Source organism: Pantherophis guttatus, chromosome 6 (assembly GCF_059756535.1).
Source record: "Pantherophis guttatus breed Tessera chromosome 6, ASM5975653v1, whole genome shotgun sequence".
In the NCBI taxonomy this organism is placed as follows: domain Eukaryota; kingdom Metazoa; phylum Chordata; class Lepidosauria; order Squamata; family Colubridae; genus Pantherophis; species Pantherophis guttatus.
The window spans coordinates 42,435,876-42,461,374 of NC_142068.1; the positions used below are offsets into that span (position 1 = coordinate 42,435,876).

At 35.4% G+C, this 25,499-nt stretch overlaps 2 protein-coding genes across 5 annotated transcripts in view; both read left to right on the top strand.

The window, feature by feature from the left end:
• The window catches only part of LOC117678521 (uncharacterized), a 6,967-nt gene extending 1,966 nt beyond the window's left edge, over positions 1 to 5,001 (top strand). For all 4 annotated transcript variants that reach the window (XM_034439723.3, XM_087872729.1, XM_034439722.3 and 1 more), the window contains exon 2: positions 1,088 to 5,001. In XM_034439723.3, coding sequence (XP_034295614.2) covers positions 1,120 to 1,989 — 870 coding nt within the window. In that variant the 5' untranslated portion in view covers positions 1,088 to 1,119 and the 3' untranslated portion in view covers positions 1,990 to 5,001. The remainder of the gene's footprint in view (positions 1 to 1,087) is intronic.
• The window catches only part of AIRE (autoimmune regulator), a 27,317-nt gene extending 2,160 nt beyond the window's left edge, over positions 1 to 25,157 (top strand). The window contains exons 2-14 of the mRNA XM_034439714.3: positions 6,661 to 6,713; positions 8,617 to 8,767; positions 9,974 to 10,148; positions 10,543 to 10,692; positions 11,764 to 11,835; positions 13,867 to 13,985; positions 16,242 to 16,357; positions 19,165 to 19,261; positions 19,677 to 19,832; positions 21,387 to 21,508; positions 22,077 to 22,173; positions 24,299 to 24,367; positions 24,716 to 25,157. Of these exons, the coding sequence (XP_034295605.2) occupies positions 6,712 to 6,713; positions 8,617 to 8,767; positions 9,974 to 10,148; positions 10,543 to 10,692; positions 11,764 to 11,835; positions 13,867 to 13,985; positions 16,242 to 16,357; positions 19,165 to 19,261; positions 19,677 to 19,832; positions 21,387 to 21,508; positions 22,077 to 22,173; positions 24,299 to 24,367; positions 24,716 to 24,796 (1,407 nt within the window). The 5' untranslated portion in view covers positions 6,661 to 6,711 and the 3' untranslated portion in view covers positions 24,797 to 25,157. The remainder of the gene's footprint in view (positions 1 to 6,660; positions 6,714 to 8,616; positions 8,768 to 9,973; positions 10,149 to 10,542; positions 10,693 to 11,763; positions 11,836 to 13,866; positions 13,986 to 16,241; positions 16,358 to 19,164; positions 19,262 to 19,676; positions 19,833 to 21,386; positions 21,509 to 22,076; positions 22,174 to 24,298; positions 24,368 to 24,715) is intronic.
• The last annotated feature ends 342 nt before the right edge of the window (positions 25,158 to 25,499 follow it).

Here is a 25,499-nt window from a genome sequence, read left to right on the forward strand (position 1 = left end):
TTAAAAATAGTCAAGATGGTAATAAAACCTTCTGGCCAGTTCCTGTGGGAAAAGTGAAGTCTTAAGAGCCTTTAAAGAACAAGGCCAGGAACAAGACTGCACGGTATCTAAATCTCAGCAGGCATGAAAGTAGAAAAGGCATGCTTCCTAGACCCTGCCAGATGACACTGCATATGTGATAGGTTCATGCCTAGTCTCCCAGATTTTATTGGATGCTAAAATGAAGTTGGGCTTTAATTCATTTTGAATTTGCCTGTGAGTTGCCATTTGGAATCAGTGTGGATTCTAGTATTATGTATGACAAGTATCTTTCACCTGCGGACAAATAGGCATTTTGGTCCAACTGTAGCTTCAGAACAATTTTAAAAGACAGATCCTGTAAAACATAATGCAACTTAATCTAGAGATGGCGATGACATGGCTTTGTTGCTTTTATTTGTCTTTTAGGTTATATTCCTGAGTGTTGTAACAGTGATATGGGCAGGATATAAATTTAACAAAATAAATTACTTTGTTGCATAAACATTGTTTTATAAATCTGTATTGTTTGGGAAAAATTAGTTATCTCTGTCAATAGAGGTAGTTGAAAATAGAATTATTTCAGTAAATAAAATAATATACTAACGTTTTATTCAGTTTAATGAAACAGTAAGCTGCTTATTCATTTACACATCAAAAGCAATGTAATCATGCTGGCAGCAGGAAAGGGTCAAATAAAAGCCTTTTTTTTCTCTTCCCCCCCCCGCCCCCCTTAGCAGAGTGGAGAGGTTGGAGGAGGAAGAGATTTCAAGAGTACTGTAAACCATGTAGCTTGCCTGCAACTCTCAGTCTTAGGCTGCCAGTGTGATTGCATTGCTTTTGACAGTAGGTGGACACTTAAGCATTCCAAAGAGTGGGGGAGTGGTAAGGCAAAGGAAAGCTAAAGGTGTGAAACTGAGTAGTCTTGTCTCTTCCAGCTGGAAAGCATGGTTTGTGATTTCCCACTTGATGACTGCTTTGCTTAGAACTACTTATATAGCATTTTTGAATTCGAATTCTCATTTTCATTGTTGGTGTTATTTCAGCTAACATCTCCCTTCTTTTTCAGCTTTTGATATAGAGTGACTTTAAACAGGAATTATGGCAGCTTTGGATAAAATAAAAGCAAAAAAGACTCTGGGAACTGTTGATTATGTAGAATCATCTGAATTTGCACAAGGAATTCTGCCTACTAAGAAGGATGTCATTCAAAACATGTTGTATTTGTTGCATCCAAAAAGGGCTGGACAAGCACAACGATCCAAAGAAGATGCTGCCCAATTGCTTGCTGAACTTTTGCAGGAACACTGGTTGTTTTGCAATCTATATACCATAGCAACACAGAGCATAAAAAAGCATATTCTGAAAGTATATGAAGAATTCTCAAAGTTATACCAATCCAGAAAGCGAAGAAAAAATGAACTGTTTATTCAGAAAGCAGATGACTTCAATAGGAGTTCAGAACAGCTTTTTGATATATTTTGTACAGACACTGTTACACGAGAGAAATTGGAGCAGTGCAGTGGTGTTAAGATGACAGATACTGAATGGAAATTCCTTGAAGATCAGAGGAATGAGAGAAAAATGTACTTTGAGGACTTTGTGGACAAAAAACAAATGGAAACAATAGAAAGACGGAGAAAGGTTGAGTCATTAGAGCATTTTAGGAAAATTGCAGAGGAAGAGAAAGAAGCTCGTAAGCGGAAAGAAATGACTTCAAATAGGGATGAGCAGCCAGTTGAAGATGTTAATAAGAATAAAGATGACTCCTGTCTTGAATACAACAAGGGAATTGGAGGGTTTTCAGATAAAGCAAAAAGAAAGCGTCTGTCGTCTTGTTGGGTAACTGGGACAGCAACTTCAACCACTTACAATGAATCAGTTCCTTCTGAAAATCAGCATCTACGTATGAATATCAGAAAAGTCAGACCAGGATTCTATGAGACTTTTGACAAATACAAGAACTGCTAGTTTGATATCTGAACTCTCTGGAGGAATTAACTTAGATCTTAAAGTACCCAGATTATTTGGGAGTTGGTGTAGATAATTATGTTGGGCTCCATTATTGTGCAACAGCAGCACCAAAAGGATTGGTAAAAAATAGTCCATGGAAAAGGTTAAGATAATAGCCATTTAGTTTTATAGCAATATATTCACAAAGAAAAAATATTAGTTATGAAAAAACTATAACATTTGCAAAAGAATCTGAAGCTCCAGTGTTTATAAGCTGAAAAAAATAAAGTAGACATGAACAGGTTACATTCCATGAGAATAATGTATGTATTTCAACAAACTGCTTAGGAAGATAATGCTTTATCCGTTATGTACAGCATTTGAATCAGACCAGGCATACTAAAAACATAATATGGAGGTCTGAGAAAGAAAAAAAATGAAGAATAAATTAATTAAATAATATGTTGTATTCCAGCTCTGCATCTCTGGAGATTGGAAGACCATATCCAATTTATTAACCTAAGAAGCTATACATGGCTATTGAAAGGAACAGAATTCATAGTCTGTGTGTAACATTGGAATATCGTGGATCACAATAAACTGCAAACTCAAACCATGACAACTAAAACTCTGTCCCTTAAGGAAAAATAATAATTGGTCCCAGTGATTCAGAAAGTGCTGTTATTTTCTAGGGGAAAAAGAAAACAAAAACCTGTCTGGCTCTAAGAGATGTAGTATATATAACTTGCAGTTGATACACTGAGATTCAAATGGTTTTAGGTATTTGCACAAAAAGTAATGGATTGCTTATTTGACCTAGTAGATAAGTAGTTGCTAAGAAACCCTACACTTTGGCAAACCAGTTCTTGTAGATAATTTGATAGCTTATTGGAAGAAAACAGGAATTTTAAACAATGGCTTTAGATACCAGTGTGCTGGTGACAGCTTTCATTTTTCTGAATTCTTGGCAATTATTGTTGGTAATTATGTAAAAAAAAAAACTGTAGTTAAAAGTAACGGGAAGATGTGTAAAACACAATATGATAACATAAGGTGAACTTGCCTAAAGGTTAAAAAAAAAGTCTCAGACAATTTTGAATGTGTAAACTGATGTTTGCAACAACAGAAATATCTAGCTACTTAGTCATACCAACTGACTTTGTAAGTTGATTCTTTAAAGATTTAAAACTTAAAATAATTTCAAATTTTTACCTTATAATTCTAGAGTAGTCCCATGGCAAGATAGGCAGCAAATGAATTCAGTAATATTTTAAGAATAATTCTGCATAAATTAGGTAATTTACATTTCAAGAGCTGTGGTGGCACAGTGATTAGAATGCTGTATTGCAGGCTAACGCTGCCATCAGCCAGGAGTTCAGACCTGACCAGCTCAAGGTTGACTCAGCCTTCCATCCTTCCGAGGTCGGTAAAATGAGGACCCAGATTGTTGGGGGCAATATGCTGATATTTGTAAACTGCTCAGAGAGTTCTGTTCTAGCACCATGGAGTGATACATGTCTAAGTGCTATTGCTATTGCTATTACATATTTTTGTTTCACATCTAAAAGCTTTTTTCTGTATTTTTAGCATTATATTTTCCATGTATTCCCCTATAACAACGTAACTACTAAAATAAACAGTACACACAGTACAAGTGAATATATGACTAAGCGAGTCCAAACTGGTTTTAATTATGTAATTGTTTTGTAAGGAAAATATCAATTTGAATGCTAAACTAGCAACAAAAAAATAAGAAAAGCAGTGTTGGAATTAAGCATATTGGTTAACTCTGTGCCTCTGGGAAGCCTCCAAATAAGGTGCTGTATGTTGATAATAACTCCTATTACAATTGGTCTTTAGATACTGGAATTCAGAGGCATAAACATATCCTGAAAAATGGCAATGGCAAACCTGCCTAGAAAACTATATAGTCCTTAGGAATGAAGCTTTACTCTAAATTCTGGTATTTAGAGCCATATAACTTCTAATTATTCGTATTCTGATACTTCCAAGAATGTTTTGAATCCTCCTTTAAAATCATCTAAAAAGTTACTTGTTTTATAAAAATGAATCTATATGATTAAATTAAGTGGTGTATAATGTGGAATAGCTTCTTGAATTTCCCACCATTCACCTTCACCTGATAATCTCTGATTCTGGTTCTGACCAGTATCTCTGACCAGATTCTGGTTCAGACTAGAGTCAGATAATCTTTGACTCTGATTCTTATGGAGAAGAAAACAGAAAATTAGATTTAGTTAAGAAGCTTAGTACAGTAAATGGGGGAAATGACTCATGGGCCTTATTTTTTCTTTGAAAGTCCTGAAGATTAAGGAATATACAAACTAAATCACTTGCTATGTTTTATATAGGATGTAGTAAAATTTTTTTAGAATAATGGAAATTCTGAGAATGAAATCTTGAGAATGGGAAATGTATAGCTCCTAGGTTAATTCCTTTATATCTACCTTTTACAGCTAAAGGAAGATGATCAAGTATGTTAACTTTGTCTGTATTAAGCTTACTTGAGCGGTACCGTGATCAGCTACAGAATAATCAATTGCATGACTAAGACAGTTTTCATTGAAATGTAAGAAGGCTCTCAATTAACAGTTTTAATTGTTTTATAAACTGAGTGAAGTTTTTTTTCTGGCCAAGAATAAAATTGCTTAAAAGCAGCGTTCTGATTGTCTGCTATGCTTTTCATCAATATATTAAAGCTTTGTGGCCTTTATGAATATTAACAGGACCAGCATCTCCCTGATCTAACTTTAATTGGAAGATGCATCTGTTCCATTTGTCAATTTTTTGAAGCTGAAACACGAGATTGAACACAATTTTATTCTTTCTCAAACCTTTGCAGTTTTTCCTTTTATTGTTTTGATTTCTAACTAGCAAATCTGTTTCTAATACTGATTCTGTCATGTGAATAAACATCTCTGACTGCTGCTGTTTCCTGTTTTAGGTCTGATATTATAGAAAGCATTCATCATGCATCCTGGAAGAAGAAAATAAATGCTTATGATACAACAGTCTCTGTAATCTACTGTTGCACTGCATAATAATAATTGATGTCTAAAGCTCATTGAAATAGTAATTGGGTGGAACCAATCCTACCTTTGAGGGGACCCTAACCATAACTACTTAGAAGGACTGCCTCTTAATCCTACTTCTTTGTCATTATATGGAAATAGAATCAGAAGTTTGATACTTGGCCTGAATGAATAGAATCTTTCTTCACAAGGCAGTTTCTAATATATCACACATGGTCATATCAATCAAGTTAAAATTCCATGCAAATTTCCGGTCAGAAATTGCTAACCAATTGCGATTGCAAATATGAATAATCTTTGATACCAAGTTCACATCATTGATTAGCAGCTGAATCATTCCAGCATATAGTCAAAATCTGCAGCTGACACAAAATAAGTCCAGCTTTTGGGAACAGGAGCTCTGTCCAAAATATGCTTGCACCTGTCCATATTTTTCTAAATATGCACATTCAGATTATTCAATAAAGCACTAATGCTAACTTGCTTGGACCATATTTGCACTTCTGAGATGCTAAAAGTACTTTTACAGAATATATATGAGATTTACTTCCCACCATCACTACCATTCCCTATAACCCTTGAGATGTCCTTTGCTATCTTAGCTTGCCTTTAGTTTTTTGGGGGTACATATGCATACTTCATAGCACTTGGTTGTAGTCTCATTTAATGTGGCAGTTTTGAAAATAAGCTTAAGGCTTATATTTGTAATAAATCAGTTTATCATTTAGCTTTATTAAAAAGTAACGAAATAATGGAGCCTGGTGATCACCAAAGAAAGGGTTACCAGATACACAATGCTGCATAAGGAGAATAAAATTTTGGGCTTACATAAAACATCCCATTCATATCGTATACAACTCAATATACCATTATTAATTATAGTGCAATCTTTACACTTTGGAAGTGATGGATGACAGTATTTTGACTTTATTTTTCTAGTTCTTTGCTAACAGTTCCTAGAAATGATGGCAAAGCTTTATTTTGATGAAAAATACATTTGTTTATTAGCTTGTTCTGAACTATAGGAATAAAATGGATTAAGTGCTGAAACTTCTTCGAAACCTGTTAAATTTTATTTATTTAGATTTACATATATTTAGAAACTGACCATTTCGCTCACAGCAATTTTGTTAGGAGCACTTTTTTATGCAAAAATGAAGGGTGGGGTTTGATTTTGTCCACCCAGGAGGATTCCAAGCCCTCATTTGTCATCTTTCCTTACATTTATATGATCGTCTCAACTATTTTTCCAAATTCTTCATACAAAATTGCCTTGTCTTTAAGCAGACACTTGATTGTTTTAACAGCATTTTTTATAACAGTTCTCCCATTTTTGTATATTGCATAATAAAGCCAATAATTCACATGCTATCAGGATTACGGGAATTGTAATTCAATATGTGTAAGAAATGTTGGCCCCTGCTCCTGTGTAGCATCAAGTCAATCATGGTTTGTACATAGTGAATGGAATTACATAAATCAGATGAGCAATATAGATAAGCATCATGAATGAATTCAATCCTTAACTAGCAACAGCCCTCAATGCTTTCAGGTAAATCTTTCCCAGTGCCAATTTCACCTGAATTTTTAATTTTACTTGAAATTCTAATATAGTACATACTTCTGTTTCTTGCAGTTCCCACTTCATTAATGAATTTGGGTGAGGTACAATGCCACAAACATACTCATGTAAGTATGCACAGTTCTAAAAATTATCCAAGTTAGTTTTTCTAAAATAGAATGGACATTTGTGGATCTAAAAAAATACATCAGCAAATCACAGGATGATTTGAGTTGTATACTTTTATTTCTTTGGTGATCATTATTGTGGGCTTTTCCTAGCTTCATTTTAGTTAAGATATAATGATTAAATACCATGGAAAGTCCACAAATTTTGTCAAGAATAATTTAAAGTGCTTTGAAACCAATTACATACTTGGGAGTAATGGTATATTTATTTTGCATGAAATGCAGTTTCTGGTCCAATTCTCACAGAATTACCATATATAAGAACACTACTCACAGCTTTTAACTGTCGCCTGATTTTCATGGACTGAAACAATAGAGTAGTATTAGGTTTTCTAAAACTCTAAAATTCTAGGAAGTCCATTGAAATTCTGAAAAATGAGTTAATGCACAGATCATCCTAGGATTTTATTATTAACAAATAGCTTTAACGACATTTTATTACTATAACAAAAAAACTTTAACGTTACATTATTATTAAATTGCTTTAACGACATTACTTAAAACAGTATAGAAAAGTTCTGAAAAGTCTAGCTTCTCTTTTTCCTTCCTTCCTTGAGCAAAACATTTTTTCCAAGTCAGCTGAAATAAAACATCATTTGGTGCTGAAAAACTGCCAAAGAGACAGGGATTTAGCTTTCTGTAAAGCCATAATGTTCAATCACAAGTTTTTAATTGGCATCTATAAAGATATTTAAATCTCCAAATATTGCTGATCATCTGCCAATATCTATCTATATACCGGTACTGACAACTTCATCTTCATTTGGGTTATAAACCACTTGATGGTGGTTTATAACTACTAGGCCAATTTCCATTTAATTATATTCTCCCTATACTGACTCCTTATTCTGGTCCTTCAAATGTGTGAGGTCTGCAACTCCAGAATTCAAATTCTGTATGGAAATCACAGACTAAAGAAGATTGCCCTAGGCTCTGACTGCTCTTGACCTGCCCTCCTATATTTGTATTTTAATTAAATTATGACAATAACTTCTCAAACAACATGGATATAGGAGCTCAATATTATTATATTCCTGATTATAGTCATATCTTTGCAACATAAAAAATTTAATTGGCAAGTCTCTCATGCAAGTTATGGAGCCTTATCAAAACTGTAAGGGACCAGGGTGGGGTGGGGTGGGGACCCAGCACTTCCCCATCCACAGTATAACCTTCTCATTTTCCAATCAAGAAAGGTAATACACAATGTATGCAGATGGCACAGGGTGGAGTGAAACACTGAAAGAAACACGATATTTCAAATAATAAAGCAGTCTAAATAGGCTTTACTGGAGAGAGCTTTTATTTCTCAGATTCATCAGAGTGTTATTACTGAGTTTCTGTTTGTATCTTCAATCAAATTTTGTTGCTCTTCGTTTCACATACCACCTCCACCCTCCTCTATCCTTATTTCAAGATGGAACAATATAAAGAGCACAAGGAACTACAAAAAGCAGATATTGTGTTGATTACCGTTTAGGAGGTGAGATCAACAATGTGGTATCTCTTGATTATTAGGACAGCTGGCTAAGCATGTCAAAGCTGAATACTTAGAAATATTGAAAGAAATGAAAAACAACAACCAAGGAGTCATTGGAAAAGACCAATTATAGACAGAAGCATCATCTTTTTGCAAACTATGTTTGCAAGTCTAAATGTTCCAAAGCCAGCGTGGTTGGCAGAAAGGTTCATAAAATAATAATGATCTTTCAGAATATCTTACCTCAAAACTGGAGTTTAAATTATCTCCAGACATTTTTAATAAGGTTTGATTCCTGCAAAGTTGATCCAAAGATAAACTTGGAAGATTAGTTTACTCCTTTTGTACATGTTTCTGTTCCAGGATGTTCAATTCCAATAGAGCATTAGGGGAAGGAGATTTGAGAAAATTACTGAAGATTTATCGCACAGAGATTTCGATGGCAGTCGATGATGTCTTCCCATTACTTCATGGGCTTGCTGATCATGAAATTGTCACTGAAGAGATGTTCAAGGTGAGAGGGGAAAAAATCTGGGTACTATGTAGCTCTTCAGTCCATAATATTGGAATATATCCATTTCTTTTAAGCCATTCATTTAATGTGTTACAATAATTTGCATATTTGCTGTTTTATTTTATACAATATTATATATAGCTCATATTCAGCTATGCTTTTGCTGATCTATCACTTTTTAACTTTGGTGTTTTTATTTTTCATTACTGCATTTTCTCTTTCATTCTGTGCAAATTATTGGAATGTGATGGTTTTTCAGACTACTTTGTATAAACTTTTATTTGGGCTGGTAGGGTGAAAAATCAACAGAGTTTGAAACTGTATATCCTGGGTATTAACTTTTAGTATCAAAGTATGAATGAAAGTGTTGTCCCCCAATTTATATGCCAAAGTTTATGGATATAGTTTGAAATAACTGCAAATGACTACAAAGAAATGCCTGTCTAAAGACATTAGTTTAGGTAGAGAGTAATCTGAGGGTACTGGTAACTTTTTCCCACTCTTTTAGTATTACAGTATTAGCCTTTTGCTTCAATTTCTAAAGCACTTTCCAAACTACTTATAATTCCAAAAAGCTCGCATTCAATTTTCCTCAGTTTCTAGTTTTTTTCCAAAATAAATTTCATTTTAACCCTTTCTTTGCTTATTGCAAATAACTGCTTAAATTTATAAATACTGTATTCATTATTATTATGTTCTATTTATTACATTATATTGTTGGATTTTCTCTCCAATATACATTCCTTTTGCATGAACTTTTCTGTGTACTAAATCTCTTTTTATTTATTTAATTTATTTGCTGTTCATCTTATTTCGAAGCGACTTTGGGGAGCTTTTTGTACATCTAAATACCATAGATGTATAAAACATCTAATATACCGTATATTAAAGTTAAAGTCATCCTAAAAATATATACACTTTAAGGCCAGGTTTAAATTATACTGCAAAATTCAGAAATCATCAAAATTTAATTTTGTGTCTTAGTTTGTGATGTGCAAATGAGATAAATTGCATCAAAATTATCTCTTACTCTTTGTTTATAAAATAGAATATTCAGATGTTGAGACTATTACCATCCCTAATTAGCTTCTACTCAAGAAGATGGACTACAACAAATAATATATACTGCATGTTAAGCATTTTGAACGAATAAAATATATTTGAGAAATAGGTCAATTTTGCATTTTTCCTCTCTTTGTCTTGAAGGACACTCTCCACCTGAAGGAAACTGAAGGTTGCCACAGGGCTTTTTATACTATGTTGACATGGTTGCTAAATCAGGATTTATCTTCCATAGAAGATTTCTGGAGAGTCCTTTTCAAAGAGTACAACTTGGAGAGGTATTCCAAGCTTCAGTCCATTTGGAGCAGCTTTCCTAAAGGTATAATATGTCATTATGGCCTTAAAATGAAATTTATAGGAGACAGTGAGAAGTTGTGAATAATAGGTAGTATAGAAATTGGGAATTATGGGAGTAACCCAAGTTGTATCTAATTGGCTGAATGTGGTTCATACTAAAAGTAGTGTATTTGGGACATGCCTAGCATATAAAAAAATGATTTAAGTACAAGCTAAAATTCAAGTTTAATTAAAGCCAGCCACTTGATACAATGATGAAAATGTGAGTTAATCATGGTAGCACATTTAGAAGATCTATCTTGTGGCTTGTATCTGTCTTTGCTAAGGAAGAAGTCACCTTCAATGTGGTTGGAGATAAATTTCCACAATTGTAGGCAAGAATCTCAGTCAGTCTCAGTATTTCTCCTTGTTTTCAGATATGGATTTCGGCAAGCATCGCAAAACAAAGAAAGTTGCCATTAGTCCAAAGACTGTGACTCAGCACAAATCACAAGGAAAGAGAAAGATAGAAGAAAAAGACCCTTTGCAATTAACTCAGCCTTCAGGGAAAATTGATCTGCACTTTGGTATAGAATTATTTACTGTGTTTTTACTGTATCTTGTGGGATATTGCAGTTTAACTAAAATATGAAAAGAATGAGGTTAAAGAAAAAAGGAAACCCCTCCCCAAAACTTAAGCATCTCAGAAGAGGAATCCATTGTAATTTATTTATTTATTTATTGGTTCAATTTATATGCCGCCCTTCTCTAGAGACTTAGGGCGGCTTACAATGCGTTAAGCAATAGCCTTCATACTTTTATATATACCTGCTTAGTAGGGCTTTCGCCCCCCCCCAAGCGGTGTTCTTTTTTATACAAAGTCAGCTTATTGCCCCCACAATCCGGGTCCTCATTTTACCTATCTCGGAAGGATGGAAGGCTTGAGCCTGGTGAGATTTGAACTCACAGTAATTGCAGACAGCTGGCAGCTAAGTGCTACTTAACAGCACTTAATGACATCATACTGCATTTTTCTCTTTTTATAAAATTAAAGACAACATGCAATTGGAGTTAAACTTTTTTTTACAGTTTATTTTCTTTACTAATGGCTCTCAAGCTTCTGAGAAAAGTATAGTTCATACTATTATCCTAATAAATAACATACAATAAGATTAATTGTTACAGGTAGTCCTCGACTTACAACTATTTGTTTAGTGACCAAATTTGCAATGGCACTGGAAAAAGTGGCTTACAACTTTTTTCACACTTAAGATTGTTGCAACATCCTCACAGTCATCTGATCAAAATTCAGGCACTTGGCAACTGGTATGTATTTATGATAGTTGCACTGTGCTAGCATCATGTGATCACCATTTGTAACTTTCCCAGCAGGCTTCCAACAGGCAAAGTCAATGGAGGAAGCCATGTTTGCTTAATGACCGCATGGTTCACTTAACAACTGCAGTGATTTACTTAACAACTATGGAGAAAAAGGTCGTGAAATGGAGCAAAACTCACTTAACAACTGCTTTGCTTAGCAACAGAAATTTGGGGCTCAATTGTAGTTGTAAGTTTAGAACTACCTGTATTGTGCATTTTGCAAAAAAAAAAAGACAATGTCTGCTTTCAGTATTGCAAACTGTCTTATAAATCAACAGGGTCCCTTCCTAAAACAAAAACAGTGAAGAAATCAGAAAATGCTGAGGTACAACAATACCCTCTTCCAAGTGGTAAGTTTATCACTTTGCTATACTTGTTGAATATGCTAATCCAAACTGTTCGGCTACTTCTGTGAAATAATCTACCAATCAAAATAAAATTTAAAACCATGCACAATCTTGTTTCATTATCAGATCTCATTAGATTTTAAAATGTCTCCCTGAGATCTCAAAAAGGAACAAGGAATTTCACAATAATTTGACATCTTTGTTTGGAGTCTTGTCAATGAAATATCGCATGACTTGGTCAAGTTTTAGATTTAATTTTGAAGTCTTTAGTTGCTAGTCTTTGACTAATCTATCCAACATTATCTTAATACTATTCCTTGATGTATGCTCACTCAGATATGATCCCAAGTCATTAGAATTCTGAATGGCTAAGGTATTATTCAGCATACAAATTATTTGTTTAGCCAGGGGGCCTATATATTACACTAGGTCGAAAAAAATGTCATGAAAGGCTACTCAGTAACTTTTGCTGAATCAACTTCTCATTGTAGCAGTTGATCTAAGCTGCCTTTTGATGATTTCATTTAAGTCTACTCTTTGCATGTAAGAAAACTGATTAATTATAAGATTCAAATAAGAAAAATCAGATCATTAGTTCAATATTATCTGCAGCCATCTCTCCACAATTCTCCTATCCAATTTAAAGAACATTCTAATTGCTAACTATTCTCTTCAAGGAACCAGCTTAATGTAATGGCTATGCCATCAAGCTAGAAACTGGGAGAGTATTTCTAGTCCCACTTTAGGCACAAAAGCAGCTGGGTGACCTTGGCTTTGCCCTCAAAAGAAGGCAATGACAAACCACTTCTGAAAAATCTTGCCAAGAAAATTGAAGGGACTTTTTCAGACAGTGTCCAAGAATCAAACATGACTGATAGAATAAACTGATAAGGAGAATATTTCAATGTTGAAATTAGAGGTCATTGGTTCTCCCTGAGCTTGGTTGTTTTTTTTGCAGATGTTTTATTACCCAAACTAGGTGACATCAGTGGTGGGTCTCAATTTTGTTTACTACCGGTTCTGTGTGTGTGGCTTGGTGGGTGTGGCATGGCTTGGTGGGCATGGTTTGGTGGGCGTGGCAGGGGAAGGATACTATAAAATATCCATTCCGTCTCCACTCCAGGGGAAGGTTGCTACAAAATCCCCATTTCCTCGCGATCGCTTGGATTCAGGAGGCAGAGAATAGATGGGGGCGGGGCCAGTCAGAGGTCGTATTTACCAATTCTCCAAACTACTCAAAATTTCCACTACCGGTTCTCCCACAACCTGCTGAAACCTACCTCTGGGTGACATCATCAGTGCTAGTATGGAATGGGGTTTGGTCTCAATTTATATTCTAGTGGTTTGCCCTGTTGGTGTTGGTGTTGGTGGAAGTGGTCTTGGAAGTTCTTTGGTTGGGCTGTTTACTATTAGTTTGTTTGGCAGTTTCTTGACTGAGATATTGTCATTTCTTAATTGTTGGTCCAATGTTAATCTTGGTGTTAATCTATGCACATCTGGGTGTTGATTGCTGGTATGGAGATGTTTTGGTCTATTTATTCCCTTTTTGGCTTGTTGATTATTTCTTTTGAACAGTATGTTAACAGAAAAAAAGTCTTCAAACAAAAACAATTTCAATGTCAAGATGAAGAATTTCCAAGGGAACGTTAACTTGATCATTTGTTATAATAGCATTTTAAAATGGTATTTAAGTAGATCTCATTTTTGCATATGGGGATCTGAGGTATAAAGGTGGGAATCTACACCAGTCAAGAATCAAACACAGCTCTTTCAAAGTGCTTCATTCTACTTTAGTAACACTTAATGGCACAACGATATTCATCATATTGTGTTAAACTTCTTTCTTGCTTTGTTGTAAAATCTATATCAAAGCTAACTTATTTTACACTCTGGGCACATACAAAAAAGATAAATATACTTTATATTACATTGTTTGAAAAGGTTAATTTGGTTTAATATTCCAGTTGCAGCTAAGGTTAAATTATCTCATAGGAAAGACACAGTTCCAAAGATGTCAAATATGTCTTTTTCCAGGCAATGCTAAGAAATTTGTTAAAGTTGGGGATGAATGTTATACATCAAGCACATCGGAAGAACTTGGAGAAAATAAAGCTTATGAAAAGAAGCCCAGCACGAATAACAAAGAACCCCAGGTTTCTGAATATGTATAATTATATACTATTATCAATTCTTATTCTCTTTGGATCTTTAGTAGTAAAAAGTAATCTATGTTGGAGTGGTTTCTCTGTTTAGAGTCAGTCTCATTATGGCAAGGTTATGGTGACCACACAGAGTCTTCATCCGTGAAGAAAAATAGGAAATCCAAGAGCTTCAATTAGTCTTATTTATATAGCACCAATAGCAAAGTACTTTTCAACAAGTGTTGCATGCATCTGCCAATCTATATTGCAAAACTAGCAGCTGAACGTGAATATGTGAACAAGACTATTCAATAGGTGAACAACAGCAAGAAAAAGATTTTCATACTGGTTCCACATGCAAGAGACAGATACTTGTGCTTGATACTGCATTGTTTACCTTACAAATTTGTAGGAAAGTGTGTGTAGGATTTGGATGTATTATTTTAAAGCAAAGGAACAAGTAATGGCTTTTGTATGTGTGCAGCCTATGTACTCTTTCTTGCTGCCTCACTGAGTCTTGCCAATCACTATTACTAAAACTTACTAAATTATTAAAAGCACAATTTCTCAAGATTTAAGCCAGAGATCTCATGAAACTGCAATGTAAGCTGTACAATTGACATTAAAAAAAAGTCTCTAACATTCTCTAAAAAGTGGAAAACAATCTCATACAATTTCTATAATTGTTCCATCTAATATGGCAATACATCACATTCTATATCTTGCTGAGGTAAATAAGAGAGGTGAGATTGTAGAAAGAACCTGTAGACATTTTTGTTGGAAAACTGCTGCTTAGACTAATCCTTTACTGTATAGGTAGTCCTCAACTTACAACCAGTCACCTAGCAGCCATTCAAAGTTACAATGGAAACCCCACCATGACTTATGACCCAATTCTGGAGTTCTGACAGCCACACAACCTCCTGCAGTCCCATGATCACATTTCAGGGTTTGGCAACTGGCTCAACTTTAGAGCCAGTCGCAGCAATCCATGGTCATATGACTGTGATTTATGATTATTATTTTTTTGCAGATTTCTGGTTTTTTTTACTGATTTCTGGAAAAAAATGCCCATAGGAATACGTTGATTCATTTAACGATCATGGCATTTGCTTAACGACTGCGGCAAAAAAAAAGTCATAAAATTGGGTCCGATCATGTGAATGCCTTGGATTATGACATTGATGACTTACAATTGAAATTCTGGGTTCCCTTATGGTCGTAAGTCATGGACTATGTATATATGACAATATTCTAATATAAATGAAAAATTTCCATAAACTTTCTTGTGATAGGAACAAGGGGGGCATGATGGGAGTTCTCCTATGTGTTACTAATAGTTAATAGTCTAGCTTTTTCCTAATCTCTAGTATATACCTAATGTATAACTTGCTGAATCCATCAGAGTGGGAAGTCCCAGTTTTCTTTATCTACTTAAACTGGTGTCAGGTTCAAAGATGTGGGTTTGGCTATGATGTATTTTTTTTCCTTCTTAGATGATGTGCCATTTCTATCAAGATGGAATTCCCCAAGTATTTCAAAGCATATAATTACCCTCTTTCTCACCTGAATTATTTTTAGGTTTACACTTCTCCCTGAATAGAGATAATCAGCAAGGTTTGCAGAGATTCAGGGCTCTGTATGTTAACTATGCTTGGAGATACCTCCCTGTTTTTACAGGGTATGTCTTCACAGTGTAGTTTTTGTCTCACTCCCAATCCAGGGTGGAGGGAACCTAAATTTGTCCTTAGCCATTCCAGTTTTAAAACAGTATTCTCCATCTTCTCCCACAAGTCTTAAAGTATGAATGAGATTATGACATCTTATTCATGATCTTAATGCTGCTGCTGTCAAGAGTTTGCATCTGGTAAGCTTCTGTTGGCTTGCTGAGGATGCCCTTGCCATTTGGTCAATATTCACTGCCCTCCATGGCTGCTTTGGCTTGGGTTACAAAAGAAACTGGACACCTGATTTCTGTAATATCTGACCCAGATTTTACAAAACATCAGGCATTATATAGGGATTTATATACAGTACATTGGTATACTGATCTTCTGGAAGACTGTAAGCCTAGTAGTAAATATGTCTTTATGGATCTTGAAGATCTTTAAAATAGGCTACTGGTCAAAATAAACTGAGAAATAATAATTTTAACAAGGGTCTGGTGATTTAATAAGTTCGGCAAAAGCAACCTCAGCCGTATGGAAAGAAATTGGTTCAAATTGTAATGTTCTTTTGTTTTAATCATTCTACAATTTTGCTGGCCAGAAGAACGATGATGAATGTGCCATCTGTAGGGATGGTGGAGAGCTGATCTGTTGTGATGGATGCCCTAAGGCCTTTCATCTTGGTTGCCTTATACCACCATTGACAGAAATTCCAAGGTAAAAACAACTTTTATCCATCTAAAACTGAATATAGCCTTGGGTACAGATTTACAGCCATTTATTTTCTTGTGTGATTATGGTTCTTTGTAGCCTTTACAATTAGTTTCTTAACATAGTTTTGTAATCTTATGTAGCATGTTCTCACTGAGTTTTGTAATTAATTTTAGGGTGCAGGCTATAGAAGGGCTTTGGTTTTTATTATTACACAAATAAAAGATGACAAACATCTGGGTTATAATTAAAAAATTACAGTTATCAATACCTTCTCAAAGTAAAATATAAAGAATAATTGTGAAAAAGATAGATAGATAGACAGACAGACAGACAGACAGACGGACATTTTATTATTTATTTATTTATTTATTTATTTATTTATTTATTTATTTTGCCACCTATTCGCCCATGGCGAATTATTATTAGATATAGCTATGTACATTGTTTATATCTAAGGTATATTCACGTCAGACATAACTTCTGAGATCTGTAAAAATATTTTCCATCTCAATCTGACCTCACTGGCACTTTGAGGAAAATTGGCACTTCTTACAGGAATATCCCACTGATAGCCTTGGTCGCATCTAACCACCTTATCCATTGTCTTCCTTTCTTTCACTTTGCTTAACTTGCCAGGCATTCCAATCCATTATCTACTGACATCACAAGCTCAAGTACCTGAGTGTCTGTTTACATAACTTCATTGTAGTAGCCGTTCTTTATTTTTCCAGGAACAATTTACTGTGGGTTGTTTTTTGCAGATCACATTTCAAATCCATAATTTGAAGATATCTGTTTTATTGCAGTTGTTCTTTTTCAGTTTTTCAGCTAAACATTGCCATTGGGAAAGGCATTGCTTTAACTACTCTGATCTTTATTGTGCAGGTTTGCAGGCATACATAGTGTGCTTTAACTGGAGGAATGTTGCAATATGGATGAGGTATACTTCTGGACTGCTTGTGTGACCTATGTCACCTGTGTTACCTGTGACAATTTAATGTAGGTTTAAATATTGCCTATGTACCGGACATAGGAAGATACCTCAATCAAGAGAATCAACAAAGAAGAAAATATCAAGAAAAAGAAAATGAGATATCCAAAAGGGGTTTTTTTCCAAAGGACAACTGGACTTTCTTCGTTTTTTTCTTTGAAAACATTTCATTTCTCATTCAAGAAGCTTCATAGATGAGAAGCGAAATGTTTTCAGACAAAAACCAAGAAAGTCCAGTTGCCTTTTGGAAAAAGCACCTTTGGAACAACCATGACCTGGATGATTGAGAATCTCCATGGATAAGGAAATGAAATATTTTATTAAAAAATCAGAAATATTGCAAGAAAATATACAGTTAAGGTAGAACTGCTGAACAATAATAATGAGAGAAATCTAATAGAAACAAATAAATGTTATAAAGGTTTGTAAAGAGATTGGACTATTTACAAACAGGATTATTGAATGACAGAACCATTTGTAAACCAAGAATAAGGAACAAATACTATTAGACATGAAAAATGATAGGCTACTGATCAGCTGTCAAGTGGTAAAGCATCAGGTACAGAGATAATGCCCTTGAACTGTTTAAATTTTTAGAAGAAGTAGTGGTTAATGTCCTGATAGATTTATTTATTTATTTGCTAAAACCTGCCATTTGGATATGCTTCTTTCATTACTGCATTGGGTCTGCTTCAATAACTATCTTCCAGTGATGCTCTAGAAACATCAATATTCACTCATTATCTTCATGATGCTGCCCTTGCTTATCTCCAGGCCATGAATGGAACAGCTTGAGATCATAATAAGCGTAACAGTTTTAAAGTGATATTTTTCTGCTTAAGTCAGTGCTATTGCATCATGGCTTCAAGAAGTATAAAATCTGTACATTTACTCATGCTTGTGTTGGAGATTAGATCCGCTGGCCTGCTGTATATGAGATCAGAGGTGTGTTTAGGAAATGTTGGGAAGTCTAGCCATGATCTCCCAGCCTCTGCTGCAGCCATTTTCTCCCAGGATTTGCCATTTCCATTAGCATCTTGATTTCTTTCACATTCATTATCCCCTTTCTTCCTGTTTCTCCCTGCTTCTGACATAAACTTTTCTTTGGGCATCCACCATGGGAAGAGAAGAGGAAAACACTGTTCCACTATTTTATGTGGCAAAAAGAAGAAACATTTTTGTGCAATTATGCTGGAAAAAATATTCTAAAATATATTTCTGACTTTATGAACTTATTTTGTGTCTATAGTTGCCCATGTCAACATATGACTCTTTTGCCCTATCCTCACTTATTTCACTCCAGAAAATAATGAAAGCAACTAAATAAGCTTTTTCTGTCATTTTCCTTATATTTACAATCAACCTACTTCTCCCCACCCCTGTAAAAGAGTAAGACAGGACAGCAATTTTATGCACTGTTTTGTGTCATTTTAAGGATAAGAGAGCAGCACTAACTCAATGTGTGTAGGAGGAAGGTCTAGATGGACAGAATCTGATAGCCAGCATGAACAGCAGGCATTGTGTACAGAGAGCAGCAGCAGCAGATATTGATAGATATAATTCCATGTGCATTGTGAGACTCTCTTAAATATAATGGAGAATGCTGTCCTTATAGTAGTGCTGAATATGATTCAACTGAGAACTACCTCAAAAAATGTGGATTAAGGGAGAAAAGCAAAATATTTTCAGCCAGTAACTATCTTGCATGAAAGAAACAGTTTATATATAAGATTTAAGAAGCTTGGTAATTTATTTTTCCTTTTTTTTTTCCTTTGTATATTTGATTATTCACCTGTCTCTGCCCTGGAACACTCATCAGTGGGACATGGAGGTGTGATTCCTGCTCACCTGGGAAAGCCAAAGAGGACAGGGGCACTGAAGAGGAGAAGAATAGAGAGTCCTTTACTCAAAGTCAGGTATAACTGTGATTTTTGACTGTCCATGTCAGATGGTTATTCTGGCTGGAGTTGATAGGAGTTATCATGCCAGATATCAGAAGCATATTAGTTTGGGGAAGGCTGCCATATCTAAGTAGTTCTAAAATCTGCTGTTTTTTCCAATGGTTGACTGTTCATTTGCTCCTGCATCACAATTCCAGTTTCCATTCTGGAAAATGAAAACAGAGAATGAATGTTGTTCAAAGCTATGCATAGATATTTGGTGTACAATGTAATTAAAGAACTTCTGTCACTTTAAGAACATTTTGAGATCAGAATATGACAGATCTGAAATACGTAATTTGTACAGTTTGCATTCCTTTCTCTGTGCAAATGCTTTCCTGCTGCAGCTGAATAAGGACTGGGGTGTTATTTAATTTTCCTATCTCCTCAGGGTGCTGTTTATGTCCAGAGAACAATTGAAGATGGGAGGAGAGTTCTTATCAAAGAACCTCTGTGTGCCTCTTTCAGGCAGCCACTGCCATCTTTGCTCTCTATGTCCGTGGCAGCTCCATCCACAGTACAGAATGCTGGAACAGAGAAACAACTGGTCAGTAGATTGTCTTTCCATGGATTTTTCACATTTCAGTGGGTGACGCCATTTCAAATCCTGTATGTACGTACGTATGTGTGTGTATGTATGTATGTATGTATGAATGTATGTATGTATGAATGAATGTATGAATGTATGAATGTATGTATGAATGAATGAATGAATGAATGAATGAATGAATGTATGAATGAATGTATGAATGAATGTATGAATGAATGAATGAATGAATGAATGAATGAATGAATGTATGTATGCAAGAGTCAGAAGGGTTCACCCTGAACCGGGGCAAACTGGTAGCAACCCACCATTGATTAAAACTCCAGGATAGAAACTGAGAGACTGTAAATTCTAGTGCTAACTTAGGCACAAATCCAGCCAGGTGATCTTAGGCCAGTCACTTTCTCTCAGCCCTAGGAAGCAGGCAATGGCAAAATGCTTCTGAAAATCTTGCCAACAAAAATACAGGAATTAGTCCAGGCAATTGCTAGAGAATGAATTGAAAGCACTAAAAAGTTAATGTGATGGTTCTTTCCTCTGTTTTTTGAAAGGACTGTAGGGAGCCACTCTTATAACTCTGTCTAAGAGTCCTTGAATAACATCCCTGCTCTTCCTTCATCCATGGGATGAGGTAAATAGGTACAGTAGACCTATTAAGGAAGTTATGATTTGATGTTCACATTATGATATCTAGTAATTCTAGCATTTTGGAAAACTTGAGATAGCCCGATCCCAGAGTTTTGTTTTTGCTTGTTTTTAAGTTCTAAATTGTTCTCTTCCCTATATAAACTAGGTTCAATCAAACAGATCTAGTGTAGATTACTGGGTAAGCTATTGGGCTAGGAATGGGGAGCCCTAGGTTCTAGTCCATGCACAGCCATGAAAGCTCACTAGCTGACTTTGGACCAGCCACTGTCTCTCAATGTAATTTACCTGAAAAAGTTGTGGGGAAAAATAGGAAGAGCTTCAGGAAGCGCATACATGCTTCCTCGAGCTTCTGTTACAAAAGATAGGTTATAAATGTAATAAACAGTCAAGCAGTTATGAAAGTGTTTCTAGTGTTTAATATTCAATTGTTGCAATGAAATTATACTCTGCTCCCCCCTCCCCCCATTATCCTGGATTCCAAATAGCAATAGCACTTAGATTTATATACTACTTCACAGTGCTTTACAGCCCTCTCTAAACAGTTTACAGAGTCGGCATATTATCCCCAACAATCTGGGTCCCATTTTACTGACCTTGGAAGGATGAAAGGTTGAGTCAGCCTTGAGCTAGTCAGGATCAAGCTCCTGGCAGTGGGAGTGGACCAGGCAGTTTCAACCTATTATTGCTGAGGTTTTCAAAGTTTAAATGTTTATTTTTTTAAAGTTTTGTCATTTTATTGTGTCCTATAAGGCTAAGAATGGCAATGTAAGTAGAGGTCTAAGCAATTACGATAGAATTGTTAAACACTGGATAGAAAAGATGGTATGTAAAGTACAAAATTATTCTCAAGAAGGTAAAAAAGGACCACTTTTTGCTAGAAAATTACTTTAAATTATATTTTTTCAGAAACTAACCATTGGTGACAAATGCGGTATATGCCGGAAAGGAGGAGATGTGATCTACTGCAATAAATGTTTCAGGGCTTTCCACTGGCGCTGCCATTTTCCTGCCCACACAGATGAAATCAGGTATTAATTGTGCCCAAGAATAAATCTTCATTTATCTCTTATATTTGTCAAACTTTGGGCATCTAGTTTAGTGCAAAGCTCTTATGAAAAAAGGCTCCAGCTGTTACCATCGAAAGTGAGAGGAGGAGAATGGAGACCTGGCAAATATTGATGTTGGCTGCACTAAATTAATGTGGCTAATATGGCCCCTAGAGGCATATTTGTTTCTAATTTTTTCCAAGACAGTTTTAAAATTTTAGTTAAGACAAGACTTCTATCTCCACCTTTTACAAAGGGTTCTGTCCAGGTGCAAATTCGCATAACTGAATCATCCACCATATCACCATCACTCTAAATCTCCCTGCATATCAGAAACAAGATGATAAGGTGGAAGGCTCTAGTCCAAATGTTTATGCTTCTGTTTGATTAGATAAAAGGTTCACATGAGGGAAAAAAACATTAAATCATTTGAAAATCTACCTATATTTGTAGTCTAACATAGCTCTATCCAGTTTAACAACCATGGAATCTGAAATCAACTCTTATACCTTGAGGGAATGCTTAAGATTGTTTTTACATTGTGTTCTAGTGGAATCCTGATATGTAAGTCCTGTTTTGACAACTCTACAGTTGTCAGCTTGGAAGGAGACGCTCACTCCAGTGCTCAAACACTACGAGCAGTAAAGGTCAGATTTTCCATATTTTTTTCAGCCTTGTTGTGCCCACTGGATTAAAGACACTCTGGTATATCCACAAATGGCCTTCATGACTGTTTATGCTTCAGATGTGATATGCAATTCCCATCATTGGGAATTGTTATCTGAGATTAATGGGAGTTACAATACAAAAAGTTCTGAATAAGCATAACTTCCCTGAGCTCCAATTGCTAAATCTAGTACACTTTCTTTGTTAGTCTCGATCAGTATGCTAAACGCATTCCGGTTTCTTAGACAAAAATATTACTGCTCCTTGAAGTTTACAATCTTAAATCAACAACAAATATTGGAACATAGAGATAAGGTAGGAAGAAATCTGCAAGTAAATATAGTTCCATTTGCAAAGTTAATTGTACCTATATACTACTAAAATTTTGTGCTTGTAAGCTTTAACTGTGAAACAATGCATCACAGGGCAAAACTTTTTCAACTAAGGTATTGCAAATGGGCTAAGTTTCTGAATGCTGGTACCCATTGCTTCTGCTGGAATGAAATTTTAGAAAGTTCTTGCTGTTTCAACATTGCTATTGTTGACTGCTGCCACGATGCTGCTAGGGTTATGTGATCCTAATTTACAGCTTCCCTAATGCCCACAAGCCAATGGGGAAGCCTGGGAAACTTTCAGAGAGAAAGTCAATGGGGATCACACCCTTCCATAAAAAGCTTGCAGGGGAGAAAGTCAACAGGGAACCTTGCAAGAGAATGTCTCAAGTTGCTCAGGTATGTCTCCTGCACCCACAGAATCTCTGTAAGTCTCTCTGCACTCACAAATATATCTGAAAGGTTGACCCAACAGGTTAAGTTTATAAATATAAATGAATGTGTCAAATCAAAGGATTCATTCCAGAAGTGAATTTTGAAGAGAAATTTGAAGAAAAAGACAGGTATGGTAGTCTCCATATGTTTAACTATGACACAAAGCATACAAGTTTTATTTGGTTATCTGTTAATCCATTCATGTAGCTTATTCTTTTGAAAAGTGTTGCAAATTGCTTCTGCCTCAAGCTTATAGGATAATTTTCATTTCCAAAACTTAACAACCACAATGTACTAAAAGTCTTATATCCATGTTCCTCTAACTAGACTGAACACAGTGAAGACTTTTCTTCTGTTGATTATTGCACTGACCCCTTTCTGGAGAGAGGCAAGGAGCAGGTATCAGCAAACAAATGCAGGACAAAGGAGTATGAAGATAGATTAATTTATTCACACCTGACTTTTTAAACTCTCATGGATAAGGCTGGTGTTTTCCTTTTATCATAGCTATTTTGCACAAAATTTACACCAGCTTTGTGTAATTTGATACTCTCCAGCTGAATTAGAATAAAACAGGGGTTCCTAACTCCCAGTCCACAGATGGTACCAATCTGCGGCCCATTGGGAACTGCTCTGTGCAAGCGGCAGGCAAATGCGTGAACTCCATTTGTGCCAGTAGCGGGTGCGCACATGAAACCATCCCCTCACCACCACCACCCCGCTACCATTGCTGCTGCTGCCACCACAACTGTTAGTCCACAGAGCCCAAAAGATTGGGGACCACTGCCTTAGAATACTGGCTATTGTTAAACACATGAACCTAATTTATATAAAAACTTAAGTACTAAGGCTATAGTCCAGTCCATACAGGTTGTCCTCAATTTATGACCCATCTGGGACCAGAACAATTTATGACCCATCTGGGACTATTTGTAGTTAAGTAGTATGGTCATTAAGTGAGACATGTGTTTACACCTGATTTTACAACCATTTTTGCCAAAGTAATTAACATATCACCGCGGTGGTTAAGCAAGCATCACCTGATCATGATCATGATTTGCCACAGGCTTCCCCATTGACTACTTGTTGGATCCATTGGGGAAGGTTGCAAATGGCAATCACCATTTGCAGGGACCCTGCAATGGTTATAATATCTAAATATTGTAAATGCTCATAAGGTTTTTTTCCAGTGTGTCATAACTTTGAATGGCCACTAAACAAATTGTAAGTGGAGGACTACCTGTATTTAGTATGAGAACAAATCCTATTGAACATGTGGAATTTACTTCTGAATAGACATGTATAAGGTTGCATTGTAAGGAAATATTTTGAATTTTAGGTGCTAGAAGATTCTGCTGGAACTGAACCTGCATTGAACAAAGATGATTTGGATTCACTCTTAGGGGAGGTAAATCAAATAAATAATGATGTAGGTTTATTTGTTTGGCTCCGTAAAATATTTAATGTGGAATTTATAATGCATCGGCAAGCTTTAGCAAAAATCAAATCCTTCTTGGTAATATTCAGCATTTGGCATGCTAGTTTAACAAATTTAGCCACAAAATGATTTGCAAATTTCTGAAAAAATGACAGATCAGAATTGGATGTGGTTTACCCTGTATAGGAACAGTGAATCTGTTTTTTAAAAAGGGTAAAAATAGTTTTACGTTTGCCTTTATTGTGTAATCTATTCCTATGAATTATCTTCTTTCTATATTCAGATTCTGATTATTTTATTTTCTCTATGATCTTCCAGAATACATTTGATGGGATTTTGCATTGGGCATTCCAGAGCATGCCTCGTTCATTATCAGGCACACAAGGATTTTTCTCATAATAGTCTTGGTGGCATTATTTTTCAATATCTAGTTCCATTGCTACGGTTCAGTAACATGAGATATAATCTCATTACAATTCAACACTATGTTCAAAATACGTTTTTTATGTTTTATATATATTAATGTCATATTTATACCAATATGATTGTTCCTTTAAATGTGGTGATTTTTAGTTGTCAGAATGTAGTGATAGTGTTTATTTAGTAAACACTGTTTACAGTTACAATGATGATGAAAAAGTATCTTCAGACCAATCTTTGCGTTTACAACCTTCATGGACTTGTAAAGCAAAAAAAGAAAGAAAGAAAGAAAGAAAGAAAGAAAGAAAGAAAGAAAGAAAGAAAGAAAGAAAGAAAGAAAGCAAGCAAGCTGAAGTAACATCATAAGCACAGCTGTGATTTCATTTAGTGACAGCTTTGCTTAACCACCAAGTTCCAATTGTAGTACTAGAACTTGGACTTAGAACTTCATGCTTATTGTTAATTTGTAACTGAACAGGTCAACAAATTAATTTTTCTATTAATCTGTCACAACTGTTGGTATGATAGTAGTATCATAGTAAAACATTCAGAAAATCTGCAATTGGTGGTGGAGTTCCCAGGGACTTAATTTGCCTTCTGTGGGAGAAAAGTTGGAGACAGCTCAGGAATTCCTAATGACTATGAGAGGCATGGACCTGTTCCGGGTATAAGGGCTCAACAC